General features: G+C 35.2%; 1 protein-coding gene across 8 annotated transcripts in view; it reads right to left on the bottom strand.

Moving 5' to 3' along the window:
- Positions 1-21309, bottom strand: part of DYM (dymeclin) — a 261639-nt gene that overhangs the window by 185000 nt on the left and 55330 nt on the right. For all 8 annotated transcript variants that reach the window (XM_006919911.3, XM_015595753.2, XM_006919912.3 and 5 more), the window contains 2 exons: positions 8704-8829; positions 7270-7412 (listed from right to left, as the gene is read on the bottom strand). In XM_006919911.3, coding sequence (XP_006919973.1) covers positions 7270-7412; positions 8704-8829 — 269 coding nt within the window. The remainder of the gene's footprint in view (positions 1-7269; positions 7413-8703; positions 8830-21309) is intronic.

The raw sequence follows: 21309 nt of genomic DNA, 5'->3' as shown, positions 1-21309 counted from the left end.
AAAACACACAAAAAATTGCAAGGTCAACCTTTCCTTGCTTCGCCCTTTTTTTAGGCATTAGAGGCAATTTAAAAGCTTGAAAATATATTAAAAGATCAAAGAAATAAGAATAGAATCAAAAGAAACAGTGAATAAATGTTATAACTTATCTTTCCTTCTCACATAATTCAACATAATTCTTTTAGTGACTATCTGAAGTTTTTATTATAAATATATCTACTAAATATCAGATATTTTCATAATTTACTTATATAAAAATCCTGAGTAAACTTTAAATCATTATAAGGTCCCTGGATTTTTTCTATTTTTTAAAACAAAAGTTATCTTCTAAATATTACTATGTAATATATGTTACTAATAGCGACCTTTTATTGTGTACCTACTAGATACCAGGCTCTTTCCTATACTTTTGTTCATTTGATCACCTCAGAATCCCTACAAAGGAAAGTATTATCCTCATTTTACCACAAAGAATTTGAGTCACTAACAGGTTAAACAGCCTAAGAATATCTAGTTAGTAAATGGCAGGACTGGCATTCAGTTCTAGGTCTATATATTACCAACATCCAGAGTCTGATACTTATACCTTTTGCATTATACCAAAGTATCAAAATCAAGAGCCAGTCCCTCCAAAGGACAATACAAGTGGCAGCCACCAAAATCAGAAAAGAAAATCTGTTTCAGTGACAGACTTATTTCTGGAGAGGTTCCTTATACATTCTGGAATGCCTTTTTTTTTTAAAATGTATTAATGAGATTGTAATGGACTGTGAGTGATCTACTTTGGCCACAATCCTCACCACCACCATTAAGCAGGGTTGTGGTTTAAAATAAAGAATGAACACAACGCAAAACACACACACACACACACACACACACGCCTTACTGTTAAATTGTACACCTGAGACTTACTGGATTTCATTAACCAATGTCATCATAATAAAAAAAATAAAATAATAAAAAATGAAATAAAATAAAAAATAACTGGAGCTAAAAGGTGCCTTAGCTATCAACAGACAAAATAGACCAAACATGACCTATTTAATACCTATTATGGACTGAATATTTGCGTCCTGTCACCACCCGCTCCAAATTCATATGTTGAAGCCTTAATCTCAATGTGATGGTAATAGGAGGTTGAGTCTTTGGGAGGTGATTAGGTTTAGATGAGGCCATCAAGGTGCAGCTCCCATGATGGGATTAGCACCCTTATAAGAAGAGGAAGAGACGCCAGCTTCTCTCTCTGTCATATGAAGACATAGCATAACCATCTGCAAGCTAGGAAGAGAGCCCTCACCAAGAACCCAATCTGCCAGCATTTGATCTTAGACTTCCTAGCCTCCAGAATCATGAAAAATAAATGTCTGTCGTTCAAGCCATGCAGTCTATAACAAAATACATTACAGAACTCTGAACTGATTATCTGTTACCACCATAACCCCTACTCCATCACATAACGAATCATAGAGGAAAGGATCTTCAGTCATTTGCTTTGTAGAACATCTCTAACAGGGTAAGGTGATGTGTTTATAGATTCAAGTAAGACTTAAGGATCAATTGCCTTATTGACTACAACTAAGACTACCAATGCTATTGATATTTTTGATTAGTTGAACATTTGAAATATTCATTATAATTCAGATTAGGTCAACATCGAATCTTATTAAAATCGTTGGCTAATTTTATAAACAAACTATCAAAGAAAGTATAATCTTTCAGATAAATTAATGAATAAGAAATGGTACCTTAGCGATTGTTGTCAAGGCAAGTTCATTTAGGAAGCAAGGAGAAATCTCTTATGGGCAATATCTATTTAACAATCAAATTTTCCTTTCTGACTGCCATAGGCCAAATTTTGCACCACATAAAATGAAAAGCCAGTTGGAGAAAGAGCAAAAACATGGCTGTTATATTCAATTTAGTCAGTGTTTCGAAAACATTTTTTACATGAATTTTAAAGATTGAGCAGAGCAAAAAGATAAAAGCTGTTTTAATATTTTTAATTGTTTAGCATAAATTTGTCAGAGATTTTCTAATCACTAACATCATCTAATTAAATTTATTTTATTTTAAATTACTTTGATTTTACTTAACAAGAAGCAGCAGAGCTTCAGTGCAGGTAACAAAGTTACATGAGGAAAGATGCTATATAGTTTGATATTATACACAATATCACATTTTTCACAAAAACCTGGTACAAAAAAGTCTTTTATTTATCAGCTTTATAAAGTACGATAATGAGATTCAGAGTTGAAGAACCTAAGATCACACTGAGCTGAGGACTCCATCCCGAGTCATCTAATTTTCAGTATCAAGCTCTGGAAATCCGTCTTTATCCACAAGAACTTCCAAGAATAAGGGAAAAGAAAAGACAGCTGGGAGGTCCCTGTGGTGTAATCCAATGAATTGGAGATACGAAAGGAGGGTTTGGGCCTGACATGAACTCATGAGAGGCTCACCCAGCATCTGCTGCTGCTGGGGGACTACTAGCTCCAGTTTCATGAGGATCCTTGTGGGTAAGTCCGAAAAGCCAGGTGAAACTACAGAAACTCTCATTAACTCTAAAGCGTACAGTCTGGAAAAACCAGACTCCAGCCCCCATGGCAAATCCTCACTGAGATTCCAGGAAATAAATCTATTGTACAAAGAATAATCACAAAATCCCCAGTTACATTAATTTTCATTGTTATTTTACATATTCCACCTACAGAAACACCTTGACTTCCACACAGGAATTAGAATGTGTCAAACCTCTCTCAATATGGTATCAAGAACATAACACTGAATAAAGCAGGAAGCCCCCAAATATTTTTTTAATGATCTAGAGCTAAAATGAGAACAGATCTTATTCTTTAGCTGGAATTAAGGTCCACACCACATCTAACAAAATTATACCTGAGATACAATGAAAGGTCTGTACCTGTATACATAAAACCTGAAGGGGAAAGACAGGACATAAAAACTATGGAAAAAACTTAAGATGATAAAATTAACAATAAATTTACTAGTAACCAAATATTATCTGCCAAAAGAGTAAATGTCATTTAGACTAGATTAATAAAAAGGTATAGTGCCCAGAAATCAGGTTCGAGTTCCAAACTCTTTCATGATGGAATACCGTATTCAAGGTCAGACTTAAAGAACAATCCTGATAAACTGGATCTCGTCAACAACAGAGAGCGATACAGAAAGCAACAGGTAGAAAAACTAACATAATACACGAGGAGGGGGTCAGTTAAACCCATCAGAGCTGCCTCAGTACGATGTATTCCAAAGTAGTTATCAGTATTGGCTCAAATGTCTGCCGTGATGAGCCTACAACAGAAGAGATTCAAGCATAAGAAAGGGACCCCACCACATGAACAGTGCTGAAATGGACCAGCGACATCCCAATCATCCAGAATGCATGTTAAAAATGTATATGACTGGGCCCCATCTCATGTCTAGTGACTTAGAAATTCCAAGGTAAGTATATGCACATGCATTTTTTAAAAGTATGCCAGGTGGTTCTCCTAATGTTTGCGAGCCACTGGATGACCTTCATCATCATCTCTCCAAATTCTGAAATCCTATGATTCATTTAAAAGTCACATTAGTTAAAACTATAGCATTCTTTCCTAAACCATAAAGTGATAATCAGTTTATGGTTTATGGTAAAACTATAGCATTCTTTCCTAAACCATAAAGTGATAATCAGAAAATAATCAGTTGATTATTTTCCATTTTGTCAGCATGTCAGAGGAATTTCTACATTACAAAACTATAGAGAAGAAGGAAACTATTTTTTTATTGTACTACACAATTATGAATAGTGGCCTGTTGGCATGTATTATAGATATTACTAGGTAAAGTAAAGTTTTTCACCACTTTTGCTGAAAAAAAAAATCACACTTGACACATGTAAAAACGCTTTTTAAAAAAAGAACAAAATCTATACAAGTTAATTTTCATTAACTGCAAAAAACTTATCAGTAGTAACTAAAAAGAGTTAATAATTACTCTAATTATTTATTACATTCTGATCAAACATCATCCAAACACTCACTGCATATTGCAGGACCAATGACAGAAAAGAAGAAAAGAAGAAAGCTATGTGCTGTATCAAGGAGCTTTTAGTCTAAGATACATAAACTGATCATTTTGAGTAGATAGAAGAAAACCTAATTGTAAAAATCTAATTTAAGAACATCACAAATGACACTATATTTAATAAAGGAGATTTAAAATATAGAGGAAAATCTCCATTTCTTTATTTTTACTGAGGTAGAACAAAAGCTTACCTCATTTGTTTATAAGGGTAGCTGAATGCTGAATTGATAAGTGTACTGTGGTTGTATAAGAGAAATTTCTTTTTAGGAATTACAAGGCAAGACAGCAAAGCTCAGCAGTCAAAGAAACTAAGCTCAAGTGCAAACCAATATTACCTCTTTCCTATGTAATCTTAGAAAAGTAATTTAATAAGTAGGAGCATCTCTATATCACATTAAAAAGGAAAACCATCTATTTCACAAAGTTGCTATGAGAATAAAGTGAGATACACAACAAGTTGCTCTGTAAACTCAGAAGTGTTAGAGACATGTTAGCTCTTTGTCTTGTATGCAGAACCAATGTAGGGAGAAAAATGCTTCTATATAGCAATCATAACACAAAGCAGAGTTGAAAGACCACATTTTGCTAGAAGGGAGGAAAGGAAGTCTTCGAGGAGAATGTGGTACTTGAGATGGACCTTAATGGATGGATGAGCAGAACATCAAAGTCAGAGAGAGAAGGAGGTAGGATTCTAGGTTAAAGAGATAACTCAAGCAAAGGCATGAAAAAGAGTGTCAAGCATGTAAGATGTAACACAGTTTTTGCTGGAGTCTGGGAAACAAATAATAGAATAACCAGAAATAATGTGAAAACCTGAGAATAAACTGGAGAAGGCTTGCTAACTCCGGCGAGGGCCCAGACATGTGGCTGACTACTCATCTGGACCCAGTTCTAGCACAGGATTCTCCTCTTCCCTGACAGTGCCAACAAAACGTCACTATCCAAAACTATGAAGTTTTCCCAAATAAGGCATGCTGCTTCAGAGGTAATAATTTCAGCAAAACATACAATACACATACTGCTATGAAAGAAAATGCTTTCTATGCCCAAGAAAAATTCAATCCCAAAGAAAATGAATATAATCCAAGAGTTTATAATTTGCATCTAGCTTTGCAACATTTCTTTTCAGTAAAGAACTTCCAAATGACATTTTCTCAAGCCAATATTATTGTAAGAAAATTAAACTACCAACTAAAAGGTCATTGAAAGTGATTATATAACTAAAGTCAAATTTTCTTTTGTCAATTTGACTGACTTTCCTGGAACATGGTTTAATTCAAAATTATATAAGGTGATCAATTTTGCATTTTAGCTTATCTACAATACATAGCTGTGCTTTTCAGGAGAATGTCCTTTTGTTGTTTTTATAATCCTTGAGTCACATAATGTGAAATAATGGATAATTATTCCACCACAAATTAAATTTTTACATGAGTAATTTTGTAAAGTTTTAGGAAGAAAGTTATATAAAATGTCTTCTAATTATAGCACACTAAAAGTCATAAGTCTATTTTAATGCCCTTAACTGAATATTAAATTTTTAAATGGTGGGGGAAAAGACCATAGAATCATTGAAAGTTATTTAGAAATAATCTTAGAAATCATCTATACCAGCCTTCTCATTCAAAAGACAAGGAGTCTGGAGGTAGGAAAATTAAGACTTCCTTCCTATATACTACTAACTAGGTGGGAGCAGATCTAAAACTTAGATGTCAAGTTTTTTGGCACCTGGTGCTGATATGATGACACCACATGCCATCTTGGACTTCACTCTGATGACACATAACTGCAAGAAAAACCAAAACCACACACAAATCTATGTTTACTTAAAAAAAAAAAAAAAACTGCAAAGTTTGCTATTGGGTTGAAGAAAGCAGTTAATGACCTTATAATACCTCTTCCCAGAAATCTCCAAACATATTCAAGTATTGCAAAATACTCTGCTTTTAAATACCTATACTAGTTTAATGATCGAAAAAGAAAATACTAATGGGTTAATGATGCCTTCCCAATGGACACAAAAAGCCACTCCTATGCTGCCTTCAGAGGCCATGAACGAGCAAGCCGGGTACAGCCCCCTCACCTGAAACAGTGAGGGAAGTGGGTAGGAGTAACGCGGAGAACACACCTCTGCAGGTCTGGCATTCTAGGCCGCCTGCTCAGCACCAAAGACAAAAGCAGGAGTACGCACAAATGTCATTCAACTCATAATATTAAAAGAAATCAAAGGAATGCAAATTTAGGAAACCCAGTTCACAGATCAATTGCTGAAGTCAACAGAGAGGTGTTTTAATCTAAAGAGGTTCTCAAGCCTCATTATCTAATAAGTTATCATACTACTACATTTTCATATTAAAATGATGGTCCTGCCTGAGTGTGAAGAGGATGCTACAGCCATAATTCAGCTGTGGAACTCAGCTCCACTTAAAATTCATTCAAACAACTGAACTCTGACCTGTCATTAAGTAGAAGGGACACTGTCCCGCTAGTTTAGTAAAAGCACCTGTGCACCTTACAACTACCAAAGTGTCAGTCTAGCTTTTGCTTCTCCTTTGAAATAAAGCAAAAAGTTCAGCTACAAACTCTTATGACTCAGGTCCTGTCTTTAGGTCTGAACACTGTGAAGCAGAAAGGAGGCTTTTCTGGAAAGTGGGAAAGAACTTTCTTCAGTTAACGAAATTTGCTTCCAATCTGATAAAACTCACCTTTGTGCCACTTTTGAATTTATAACAAAACTCTTCAAAATATACTAATTTATCATTAACAAATGAAATATTGAGTATAATAAGAAAAAAGACCCCATTAGTCATGTAAAATCCTAACCAATAATGAGGATTTCCTCATTAAACACAAGCAGTAAAAAGTTTCCAAGAGCTTAACTGTATTTACACTGTACAGCTGGAACTCATGCAATAAGCATAATTATTTATAAAAATTCTTCTTGAAAAAAAGTCTTTTAGGTACACAATCTATTCATTACCTGCAGATATTTCACTGCAGAAATCACTGTACCAAATGTAAAAATTAATATTTTAAATTACTTCCAGTATTTCACATTTAGCCAGTTGCACAGATCCAATGTAACTGTTAGTAGTGACAGCCAAGGGACAGAATTTCTTGTGACTAATTAGACAAAATCTACACATATCAAAGAACTGAAAAAAATCTGAGAAGGCTTACTTGCTACTCCTGATGCAAGTCCATAGAGTAGTCCTCCTCCATCTGATGGCTGAGGGAAAACACGCGCTCCTGGAGGAGGTGGCTTTTCTTGTCTGATAAAGTTATACAATAAGGTTTTCACAAGTTTGCTGGTGTATGGAAGACTACACACACAAAAAAAGAAGAAAATCAAACTCATACTTATGGCAGTCACCTGATTTTGTATAATGATACATATAATCTATATAATCTCTTAATACATAAGGTTTAGCACAATTCAAAGAAATCTAGCATTATCATGTTATAGTGAAGACCACGGGGTTTGAGATTAGACTTGAAGCTTAATCCTGGCTTTCCTCCTTACTATGCCATAATCATTGGTCAAATCACTTCAACTCCTGAACTTCAATTTTCTTATTTGTAATCTGTATAACAGGTGAGATATTATAAAGTCGCATATAATACAGTACCTGGCACTTGAAGGGAGGTGGTAACACATAATCAGAGAATCACAAGAGCTACAAAGCAATAAAAGGCTATACTTTTTGAAGTATGACATTATTCAATTTATGCATGCATACAAAAAATATTAGTGTGTATATATATTTTTGTAATGTTAATACTCATTGCTTCTAAGTAAAAGGGTTATGTGATGATAGATCAGTTCTTTCAATCTAGAGAAAAATTTTTAATAGACTCTTGAGCCAAAGCTCTGATCTTTTTTCTATTATCAGTGAAGGTGCCATGGAAATGACAAAGGTAGCAAGAAGGATGTGAGAAAGGCAAAGCCCCCAACTCCTTGAGACCTTTAATCTAAGCTACTTTATCTTTGTTTTACATTCTAAAATTCTGTGAAGATTGTGTCAATAGAAGGTATGGGTGTGTGTGTGTGTGTGTGTGTATTTATCTATCCCCATCCCCACCCACAGGAGATTATAAGCTTCTGCTCAGGAGTACAGTCCCACATCCTAACACATGCCGGGCACATGGTTAGCATGCGATAAAGATTCGTTGACTTAAATAAAAGTAGGAACACTCAGTTGAGAGGCTGTTGAAATAGTCCAAACATGTGGTGATGGGGCACAGATTACAGCAGTCTAAGTGGGACTGGTGAGAAGGGGAAGATATAAAAATAACTTCAACAAATATTCCTGGATGACTGCTTAGACAAAGAGAATGATAGAGAAGGAAAAAGAAAGATGACTTCAAAGTTTTAATTCTACAAAGAAACCACTAGAGAAGGTCATGGAACTGGAGAATAAAATGGGCAAGAAGGATGGATAGCTTGAGCAAAACGGCAGAATCTGGTTCCCTATGTGTTGGGTTTGAAGTGCTGATAGAACAACCAGAGGAATGCCTGGTTGGTGACACGGAACAATGCTAAAGTAAGAGGACAAAACCAGAAATATAGATTTATACAATAAGAAACTAGACGAATTTAAAACAAAAACATACCATCGACCTCGCATCAAATACTTGTGACTGATGCTCTGTCGCAAAACTTCTTTGTGGAAAAGTTGGCAGGAAAGAAAAACAACCATTGTCGATATAGCTTCTACTGATATTTCATACGTAATATCTCTGGAGAAATAGGAAACAAAACAATAACGATCAGTTCGAAAGATTAAAATACTGCTCTTTTTTAAATAAACTATACATTTAAAAACTCAAATCTAAATATTCAACATGTTTCTAGGTTATAAAAAAATACTAAAATGTTTAACATAAAAATTAAATTAAGAAAAAAAATATGAAACCCTTTCCTAGGCATTAGCTTTTGCACTTGGGTCGGGTTCCCATTACTTTCCAATTGCTATCTCCTAAATTTCTATTAGTATATAATGGAAACAGTGACCAGCAATGCTCTGCTTTGAAGATCCATTCTGAAAACCTCATGTTCATTCCTGTTTACTTATAATACAGAAACAAATATTCAGACTGTAAAACTAATGAGAAATCACAGTATAGGGAAGAAAACATGCCTTTTCAAGTTGACAATCACTTTACAATGAGAACAATGGCATAGCCTAGATCTTCTATCTCTAGGGTCCACATTCTCAAGGCCAACTCTGCATGTCCGGCAAAGTATGAACAGTAAACAAATTATTCCTGTTTTATTAAGCATATTTCTATGATGAAGGACCACGCTAGTCCTCTCAACATCATTATTCCCTCTTAGAAACAAATCTTAGATCAAACAAAAAGGAAATAAAATTTCAACTGAGCAGGGAGCACAAACAGAAATAAATGCATCAAGAAATCTTCAGTTATTGCAAGTTTAAACATGATTACCATGGGGATAGTAACATGTTAGACCAGAGAAGTGGTAATCTCAACAACATAGCAAAAAGAGTAATGGCTCCAAAAGAATATCAAAATATTTTTACAGAAATGAAATATTCATGGAAAGCCCAAAGAAAAATACTTACTGCCTACTTAAATGAGGCTCATTAAACAAATTAAAATGACTTGATTCTAGGACTGAGCAAACTTAAATGCTACCAGATATTTTAAGGAGTTATTGCTGATAGAAATATATTTTTGAAACAAAATATACAAAATACAGAGAGGCCCATGCAATTGATCTAATAAAGGACATACAGGATAATCTGAATGGAATGACCTAAATTTTCAATGAACGATCTAAATTCTATACAAATTAATCCTAAAGTCAATGCAATCACAACCAAAATTCTCATAGGATATTTTTCAGGAACTTCACAGACTGACTTTAAAATTTTTTTGAAATAATAAACATATAGCTAAGTGAATCTTGAAAATGAGGAGTGAAGGGACTTTCTCTACCAGATACCAATCCATGCTATGCTGCTGTAGTAATAAAAACATGATATTTGCACAAAAAATAAACAGACCAATGGAATTCAATTGAGAACTCAACATGTAAGTTAAACCTATGTATTACTGGAGACGATATATAATAAACATGAATCCACAAATCAATGGAGAAAACACAGATTGTACAGAAGACTGTGCTAAGAAAAACTGGCTCATTTCATAAAGAAAAATGATTGATCCCTATTTTATAACATATCAAAGACCTACCACAGATGAATTAAAGTCTTGGATGTGAATGGTAAAACTAAATAAAAGAAAATGTACAATGATACGCTTGTAACATGAGCACAAGAAAAAACTTCTTAAATAAGAGCATAAACCATAAAGTCAAAAAACTGTACTTAACTACATCAAAATTAAGAATTACTGCTCAACAAATGAAACCTTGGATAAAGTTAACAGACAAATGATAGACTGGACGAAGAACAAGAAACTAAAGCTAGATTATTATAAGCAACTCCTGAAAATGGCCAAGAAAAAGGCAAGAACTTCACTAGGAAAAAAGAAAAGAGAGAGAGAGAGAACAAAAGATATAATTAGTTTAAAACAATGTTAGATCCCTTTATGCCTTAATAATGTAAAGCAGGGGCAGCCATATAATGATAATATAAAGCCTCATGTACTGCTGATGGGAATATTAACCAGCGCAGTCATTTCAAAGAATAACCTATGACCCAGTAATTAGGCCAAAAAATTTTTTACAGAAATATGCTTGAGGACTGTGGAAGGCATCCTCTAAATAACTCCCAATAATCCCTACTTCCTGATATCCATGTCCTTGTGTAACTGCCTCCCCTTGAATGTAGGCTGGATCTAGTGACTCTCTTCTAACAAAGAAAATACAGCAAAAGTGATAGGACGTCACTTCTAGGAGGAAATTAGCTTACAGAAAGATTATGACTTGTGTTGAGCATGTTCTCACTCTCTCGCTCTTCTATTTGCTTTTCTGAGGGAAGCCAGTTGACTTGCTGTGAGCTGACACATGGAGAAGTCCACATGCCAAAGAACTAAGGGAGGCCTCCTCCAGTCAACAGCCAGTGAGGAGCTGAGGCCCTCACTCCAACAACCCTACAGGAATTGAATCCACCAACAGCCTAATGAGAAATCTAGGAAGTAGGTCCTCTCTAGTCGAGGCTTCAGATGAGACCACAGCCCCAGCTCTAAGTTTAACTACAACCTCATGAGACATTTGAGTCAAAGTCAGGCACAAAGCTACACTGTATCCAGATTCTTGATCCTAAAATACCATGAAACAATGTTGTTTTAAACAACTAAGTTTTAGGGAAATTTATTATGTAGTAATAGATAAGTAATATAAAAACATTTATTATTTGTGGTGTTGCAAAGTTGGAGTCAGTCCAGGTGTCCATCACTGAGGAACTGACTAAAAAATGTGGTGGATGCGCACACATGAAGCAGTTTTGCTAGCAACAGACTAGCTGCTCATTTAGCATTACAGGTAACTCTTAAAAGACAAAAAACTCGGTGAGTTGTGTAACACAGTTCTATTTGTGTACATTAAAAATGCATATACACATAAGAGTAACATTTTGTACTTGAACATATACATATAAAAATACATGCATTAAACACATTAAAATGGCTGTTTATGAGAAAGTACCTAGTAGTAATTAACATAAAATACAGTAGGTACTTAATAAATATTGATTGGAATAAACCATCTAAAATTCTATATTTAAAAAATTCAATTTGCTAAAGTTATATGCTTTGAGAAGTCGGATGTTTCATTAATTTTTATACTGTTGCCATTAGCAAACTACCACAAACTTAGTGGCTTAAAACAGCGCAAATTTGTTATCATACAGTTCTGTAGTTGCAGTACAGGTCCCAAGGAGTTAAAACCAAGGTGTTAACAAGCTGCTTTCCATTCTGGAGGCTCTAGGGAAGAATCATTTCCTTCTGGTTTGAGTTGCTGACAGGATTTGGCTGCTCCTGGCTGTAAAACCTAGGCCCCCATTTTCTTGCTGGTTGTAAGCTGTGGGCACTTCCCAGCTTCTGGAGGTCCTTCATTCTTTGGCTCATGGATCCTTTTCTCCATCTTCAAAGCAAGTAATGACTTTGAAAGGTTCTCCGTGTTACACCGCTCTGATCCACCTTTCTGGTTTCTACCTTTAAGGGCTCAGATGATTAGACTGGGCCCACTAGGAAAATAAAGGACAACCTCCCCATCGAAAGGCCTTTAACTTTAACCACATCTATATCTAGTTGAAGATGTTTCTCTCTATTCCTACTTTGCTGAGAGTTTTTTTCATGAATGAATGTTGAAATTGGCTGTGCTTTTTCCATATTTTGTAAAACAATCATATGTCTTTTCTCATTTATTTTGTCAATGTAGCGTATTATATTGATTGATTTTCAGGGGTTAATAATATTGCATTCCTGAGATAAGCCCCACTTGGTTAGGATGTATTATCCTTTTCATATATCGCTAGATGCAATTTGCTAATTTTTTAAAAAGATTTTTCTCCTATATTCATGAGATATCAGTCTATAATTTTCTTTTTATATAATGTCATTGTTAGGCTTTAGCATCAGAGTTCTGCTGGCCTCAAAAGACAAGTTACCCTATCCGCTTTTGAAATACCTTATTGAAATATGTACTTCATGCGGTAATATTAAGCAAAGATAGAATAGCATGTACCATATGAATGAATATACATGCAGTGCTAATATGCAAAAAATAAAAACAGCAATCCTGGGAGATGAGATTATAGGTGACTATTTTTTATTATTTTCAATTTAAATTTATTAAATGAGAAGGGCATTAAAAAAACGAGTGGAAGAAACATTTGCTTCAAACTGGTTGTCTCTATGAGGAAATTTCCTGGGAAAAAAAAATCATGAGAGATGATCTATCTAATCTCATTTCGACTACAGATACTTCACATACTCTTTTATGTATTTGGATTTTTGAATATAAATGTATCATCTAATTGAAAACTGAATTAATCAAAAACTAAAAATAGAGGATTATCATAAAGTTGAACTTTTATTGATTAAAATCTGATGACACATTGAAATAAAAGCAAAAAACCTGAATCACATCATGGTATACTGTGGGAATCATCGACCCGAAATTAGAAAACCCAGGACCTGCTTCTAAGTTCCCTATTGAACTCATTCTGTTATCTTCAACAAATAACTGGGTCTCCATTTCTTATTTGTAAATAAGTATATTGGGCTAGATGATCTCTAATATCATTTCTTGCTGTGACTTTCTATAGTGCTCAAAAAAAAAAAGGAATTCAAGGCAATGTTAGATTCCTATGAAAATAAAATTTAAAATATATTAATTAGGCTATCTTAAGTGCCAAATTATTAGAGAAATGAGCCAGAGAGACCAATACTTGAAAGAAACCAAAATTCTACCATGCTGAGTGTGGTGGTTTTTAAAAGATGAAAAATGTTTTAAGCCAACAGATCTTTCTTGTTTTAATGTCCTTGTATAATCTTCAGAAGACTTTCATTACACAATCACCAAAACAAAGTCAACTTTAAAAAGCCAAAGTGTTGCTTTGGCTGCCATATTATCCAAGAACTTTCCACCATCTGGCTGGAAATGTCCTAGAACAAACTACTGTTGGAGCAAGTAATTAATTTCATGTGAAGCAAAAAAGACAGGCACCATGACCTTGTACTGCTCTGTGAGGGCAGAGTGGAATATTTGGATAAAGACAAAAGCCTTCATGAAATGGGTGTTAGTGTTGGCTCATGGCAAAGTCAACGAATACGGAGGGAAAAACATCCTCCTCTGACTTACTATTGGATAAGAAACCGGACAGTACTGTAAGTGGAACATAAATTTAACAAAAACAACTGACGAGTTCAAAGGATTAAGACCAAAATTTAGGAATATCAATGTCATGCCAACATGGAGAGTCTAAAAGTAAAATATAAGGAAAGACTAAAAAGTGGCATAGTATATTACAGATATTGTCAATAGTAGTGATGGCTAATTTTAAAAGTTAACAAAATCAAAAATATAATAATACTCTTCATTTATAACAAGTCTTACCAGCAGAACAGAAAGTACCTGGAGTTAGGAGTCAAAAAATAAGGATTCTAGTCTCAGAACCGTCACCTGCTACCTTTATCAGCCACCTTACTTTCAACTTTATCATTTGTAAAAATTAAGGGGGTGGATGAAATAAACTCAAATATCCATTCCATGTTTTCATGGTTTCTCAAAGAACTAATACTACATATGTAATAATGCATCAAATGTATAAAATATAGCCACATACCTTCTTAAAGTTTAACAACCAAAAAAGAGCTTTTAAAAATATCCTAAAAATGAAAAATTAATATGGATTGATATGATGGATACCTAATAATAAAGCAAATATACCAAAATGGTTATGTGGGTGTCCAAAGTACAATTATACCAATATAAAATGTTACATTCATAAAATAAGAAACAAGGAGTGAAAAAAAACTCAGGAATTCAAAATGATTGCTAAGCAAACCTTCATCAAAAGTTAAAAATGGCTTTTAAATATATGAAGAGATGTTCAACTTCGTTTGTAATGAGAAAATACATATAAGAATCACAATATGAATTCCACTTTTAACCTACAAAAAATGTTATAATATACAGTACTGGCAAGGTTCTGTGAAATGGTTTTGTTGGGACTATAACTGGTATAATCGCTGTAGGAGGCGCCTTCTTTTCTTTTTTTTTTTTTTTTTTTTTACCAAATATATCATAGTTTTATCATATTTAAAAATGTACACACTTATGATTTATATGATGGCTACATCTGTATATATGCAAAGTGAATTTATGTGTATGTAGTTTGTCTAGACAATGGAATATTATTTGGCGCTAAAAAGAAATGAGCTTTTAAGCCGTGAACATGGAGAAGCCTTAAATGTATATTTATTACGAAGCGAATGAAGCCAATCTGAAAAGATGACATAGTGTATGATTCCAACTGTGTGACATTCCATAAAAGGCAAAACTACGGAGACAGTAAAAGGATCGGTGGCAGCCAGGCATTAGGGGTGGATGGGAGGAATGAACAGGCAGAGCACAGAGGATTTTAGGGCCATGAAACTACTCTTCTGATCCTATAATGGTGGATACACATCATTATACATTTGTCACACCCGCAGAAAGTACAACACACCAAGAGTGAATCCTAATGTACACTGTGACTTTGGGTGATTATAACGTGTAGTGTAGGTTCATTAACTCTAACAAATGACCCCCTGTGGTGGCGTGTGGGATGTTCATGGTGGGAGAGGCTATACATGTGGGTGGGGGGGAATGTCAGGGGGGATATGGGAAATCTCTGTGCTTTCTGCTCAGTTTTGCTGTGAACTTAAAACTGCTCTGAAAAATAAGGCCTATTACTTAAAAAACAAACAAACAAAAAAACACCAGAATAGCTAAGAATTAAAAATGATTGTCTCTGCGGAGGAAAGAAATAAAAGAGACAGGACAAAGAACATCCGTTCTGCTCATAAGCCCTCTGTGCTATTTGTTTTTTTTCCTCAAACCATGGGCACATGTACATTAACAATTTAAAATTACTGCATCAACACTGATAACTAGGATTAAATATCCAAATGTAATGTAATATGGATTATGCCTGAAATTTGTAAAGAATTAATTTACATAAGCGGCACACAAAAAATCAACTATTTGTTGGTAAAATTAAAATCTGTAGTTATTAATGCCAAGCCACCTAATTCATACTTTGCTATACGTGTATTAATAACAGCAAAAGAAATTAACAAAAGCATTCTGTACCAGTCTTGCTTTTTTAAAAGTAAAAATTCTTTGAAGGCATAGAGTTAATGTTTTGGGGACTGAGTGAGCTATGTAACAATGCTGCAAACTGACCTTAGATAAGTCACTTCTTTCCCTCTACTTACTTCAGTGACATCATATAGAAAATGAAAGGGTTAAGATAAGTTTGAAAAAAGCTTAATCCTAGTTCTAAAAATCCGATAATCATATGACTCTAAATAGTGCATAATTTGTAAAGAAATATGCATACGCAGGCAAAATAACAGCTAGGATTCAGGACTCTGCTCTCGGTTCTGCTCATCTTTCACACCTAATGCCAGGCTAGAAGCTGTCATCACAGACAGCCAGAGAAACTCCTCCAAGCAGCTTGATGCAACAGAAACTGGCTTCAGTTCCCACACAGATTATGCTGCCTTGTTCTTTTGAATCTCAGACATTCAGTGTCCTATAACCAACTATACTTGTTAATGACCAAGTGCTACTACTTTTTCCTGAGAAGTTTAAAATATGAAAATTAACTCAGAAGCAAATAAATTCAATGTTTTTCTTGAGTACTTAGTATGTGTAAGATGACACACTTTTATAATCATAAAGCATTTTAAAAATTATGAAAGCATTTTCAAGTACATTGCTTGGTCCTCAACACAACCCCAAGTAACAAAGTAGCAGTGAGAGCCCAGACAGACCTCATCCCAGATGGGATGCTCCCTCTCAGTTGCCTGCTCCTCTACTGCAATTAAAGACATGATAAATTAAACTATCAACTTGCCTAGCTGTTCCTTCGATAGTTATGTGAGTTGGTCTCCAAGCTCATACACTTCAATTTCCATATCTAAAATATTAAACAACTGGATGCTTACTGTCTTCTAATGTCTTTTCCAAGTGACAATCTCTGATCTATTAACCCCAATTCTACCATGAGAAAACTGAGGCCTGGAGGGGCGTTGCTGGTTAGTGGTAAAGCTAGGCTTCAAACCCTAGCTTCTGGATTCAGAATCAGTGGTGTTTCTTTGTACTACAGAATAGAGCCTATACTTTTTGGCAATAGTCAGTTAAGCATTTATGATCAATCTGAGCACATATCTTGTAAAATAAACATTATTCATGGTATTGGATATATTTTGCTCAGATTTCTTCAATAAACCAGGTGAAGGTTTGCATACTAAAAAATTTTTAACTGGGATTTTTTTTCCCCTGAGGCACCAGAAATCAATTTTCAAGCTAAAATGGCATTGTGAACTTAACATACAATATCATATTGGTATATGAAAACACTATCACATTTAATTCAGTGCTTATAATGTCATAAACACGTAATTCCACCAGAAAGCTATACTTGATATTTACCTTCTAGCATCTAAAACTTAATGCTGACTTACTTTAGCCATCCACCCTGCTGAGGCTGATTTGAAGAAGTATTTGGGTATCAACATGAAGGGCTGCGGAAAGGCATTTTCTCAACAGTTAGGCCCTTCATTGCCAACCATGGGTCTCTCCAGTTCCTTCACTTCCTTCCAACAGCTTGTAGACTTCATAAGGAAAATGTTTATGGCTCTTCCAGTTCTTGAACCACCCTACTCACTGTTAGCACCAAAAATTTTCAATATTCAAATTTTCCATAGCATCACCTCTAAGCCAATACCATCAGTCTAAGGGTTGAATTAATGTTCATTTGATATCATTTTATTATATTTCAAAAATCCTGTGGATAAAGAGGATTTTATAAAGATTCTTAACCAGTTTCATCCCTCCCCAAATACTTCCAAGACGGATTTTAGAGAAACAGCTCTAAAAAAAATATTGTTATTTTATATCCTAATAAATAGAGAATCCTAAACATAATCAAAACTTTAGCCCTGCTAACATTCGAGTCTTTACTCCACCAAACAGCATAGCTGTTCCACCCCTTACCTCCTACAAACCCTCCGCTCTAATCAAACTAATGCAACTGCTGAGTACTAGGGTTACACCAATAAGCAAAATAAATGCTGGCACAAGAAGCATTTTTTTTTCCATGGGGCTCTCATTCTAATTTCATTTGAGAAATACAAATAATAGAGATAATAGATAATATGAAAGTATGATAAGTATTCAGACAAAAAATAAAGCATGATAGAAGGACAGAGAATAAGAGGCATGCATGCTATTTTAGGATACTAGGAGCAGCTGTTTCTGTTTAAAAAGCAGACCTCTGAGCAGAAGGAAGCTTGAAGGAGGGCAGCACGTGAGCCATGCAGCTATCTGAGGGGAGACATTCAAGAGAGAAGTTTAAACACCTTGGAGACAAGAGTGAACTAGCAGGTTCCAAATTAGCAAAGGCACCGGCATGGCTGAAGTAGAGTGAGTGGTGTGGACAAGGTTAGCAGACATCAGACATCCCTCAACTTGAAAAGTAAACAAGGTCCCACTACACAAATAGACAGACCCCCAAAAGGCAGTGAAAGCAATCGGTTATGAATATTTCATCTTTACCAGGACATAACTTATGAAAAAACTAGAAGAGGTTTCTTGGATTAAATTATAATTCAAAACCCTGCAAATCAGGGCCAGGCTGAGAATTTAGCAGCCCCAGTCCTCAATGAGTTCACAGGTTGATAAAGGAGAAGAACATGAACAGACCTCAGAGCAAGAGGCTGTATGTCCAGTCTGGGACCAACAGAAAGACCCACTCTGAGCAGACCTCTCGGGGACATGTCCAGAGTGGTGTCACTGGGACTATTCTTGACAATGGTGTCATCATGTACAGCTAGCAGTGACAGCTTTAACAAAATTACAGCAACAAAAAGATAAAAAGACTAAAAAGGAAAGAAATCCAGTTCAAGTTCTCAAAACAACTTCAATTTCATCATTAAAAAAAGCATCACAAGCAGTCCTCAAAACACAAGTTGGGGACCCATACAACATAACTGCTTCTGATGCTAGGACCACTGGTAGAGTCATGGAGTCTCAACTCAAGCCTTACCAAGACAACGTCACCGGTTCTGTGTATTGTGCTTTCAACCATGGCCTGCCAACCATGTTCTTTCCACTGCACTCTCCTTACCAGTCTTCAGGAAAATATCTTCAACCAACTTACTTTTTATTCCTTTCCCACACAGTTCCTTGAGATCAAGGAGCAGGTATATTAATTAAAGACTATGCTTCACTTTTGGAAGACATTTCAATTCTAGTTGGATCGATACAACGTACATTGAAAATGTCAAGTCATGAGCCCATGCATGACTTAATCTTTATTTTAAATATATAAATGCTTAGGGGTATGGATTTGAGGACAGATTCCTCGAAGATGTGTAATTTTAATCTGACTTTGAAAATTAACACCTTAGAGAATATTTGTATCAAAACATCCAAACTGAGAACAGTATCCACTAAATACTTAAAAGTCAATTTTCATCACGAATAATTCCTACAAATTCTGAGAGTTTATATAAACGACTATAGTGATCTTGTTCTCTTAATAATAAAGTGTAATTTAAAACTTAGTTTATATACCTCTAAACATCTATGTTATTGGTAATCACTTGCTCTCAATATTAACAGAATGATTTTGCAGTTTCATAAGAAATGTTTAAGCTAGTTTGGAATCACCCTCAGTGGCCATTAAAACTGGATTCCTCTTGCTGTTCACCTGCTAGTGCTGCACCGACACACCAACGTTAATGTGAAAGTTTATAGTGCGACTGATGACGCTCAGGTGTGAGAGCATCCCGGTTTCCATATGTTAATATTCCTCCTTAAATTATGAGCTGATCCATAACACTGCACTACAGTTACAGTAGATGAAACACTGAAAGAGTAGTTTGGTTTCGCATGGAAACGGTTACCAAGACAAACCTTCTTGTAGGATGGAGTTCCAAGAATATTAAATCATAAGAAATTGTTTCAGCAGCTGGTTAAAGCTGAGTGTACATCATACAAGACATCTGGTTGTCTGTGCATTTTCAGTTCATTTAAAAAGTATAAACACATTAAAACACTGAAATGTTTGATATATTACAACACTGTCTGCTTGCTTCCCAAGAGTGTTTAGTGGCTGGTCTAGTCATTGTACTCCTGGCTTATTTACTAGCTAAAGGGCTTTATTATTTCAATCCTCCTTAACTTCACCAAGACATTTTATCAACAAAGGGAAAAAAAAGAATGTACTCATTTAGGAGATATATTAAATTGCTGGTATTTGTAAGGACATAAGGTAAAGGAGATGATGTTATTTTTAAAATTAAATCAGAAACACATAAAGCATTGCATATACTATGACAAGTAAATAGCAAACAACATATGTGTGCCCCTTCCCGCATTTGACTGTATGTAACAGAAACCTAGCCACAGTGGCTTAACCAAAATAAGGGTTAATTCTTTTCAAGTAAGAAATCCAAAGAGAAGCAATCTAGGGCTGGTTTAATAGTCCATAATGCCATCAACATCCCATGCTCCTGGGACACTATTCTTTGCAGGTGGCACTCATCGTCATAGTTTTAAGATGGCCTAAGTGTTGCCTCCACATTCCAGGAAGGAAGAGAAGGACGAAGAGCGAAAAGCTCTGCAAGCTCACAGCTTCTGTTTACATATAATTGGCCCGAGCTATGTCACAGGGCCACATTTCAGGCACATTCAGTTCTCAAGTTGCCTGAAGACTAAGCTGGGCACACACTGGCCACCCAAACAACATTGGAGATCTGTTAGAAAGGAAGGTGAGAAATGATATCAGGCATGCTAATAGCTGTGTCTGTCACAAGAGTTCAATTCGCATGGGACATTTTCCCCTGTGCCCTTCCCTATCAGGTGATTCCTCCCTCAGTTATCTCATGCTGCACATCACCAGGCCTAATAACAACAGGGGTTGGTGGTTCTCATTCCTAAATCTACATTACAATTCTGGATGTTGCGTTTATGTACAACAGAAGCCAGCAGCCCAGTTTCTCACAAATACCTGTCATTTATTTTTGGACTACAGGTAAAGAGCACATAGCCAACAATATCTTCATGTAGATTGAGATTCTATGATGATAAACCTTAAAATCTACTTCTTTATTTAGAAGATAATTCCTTTAAAATATGCATTCTCAACAGGGATGATATCATCCCCAAAGGAGTGAAAATTGGTTCATCAAGGTGAAAAACTTCATAGATATTATAATGATTTGTGACCCTCCAAAGGCCACAGTATATAAACATATTCAGTGTATTTGGGGTATTCAGCTTTCATTAGGGGGGAGAGTCAATTAAGAAAAAACTCCCTAAAAGGACTCCTCAGAGAGACAAAAAAAAAAAAGGTTGAGAGTAACTGCTTAAAAAGTAACAAACACGTTGAATCATGTCAGAATTGCATGAAGTTGCAGTGACAGAAATCCAGTTACAGTAGTATAAACAAGTAAGGGTCTATTTCTCTCACATGAGAAGTCCGGAGTGAGACAAGGAGAGGGGACTGG

The sequence above is a fragment of the Pteropus alecto genome, unplaced genomic scaffold (genome assembly GCF_000325575.1).
Source record: "Pteropus alecto unplaced genomic scaffold, ASM32557v1 scaffold146, whole genome shotgun sequence".
In the NCBI taxonomy this organism is placed as follows: domain Eukaryota; kingdom Metazoa; phylum Chordata; class Mammalia; order Chiroptera; family Pteropodidae; genus Pteropus; species Pteropus alecto.
Note: the sequence above shows the minus strand (reverse complement) of the source record. Positions and strands in the feature narration are given on the sequence as shown.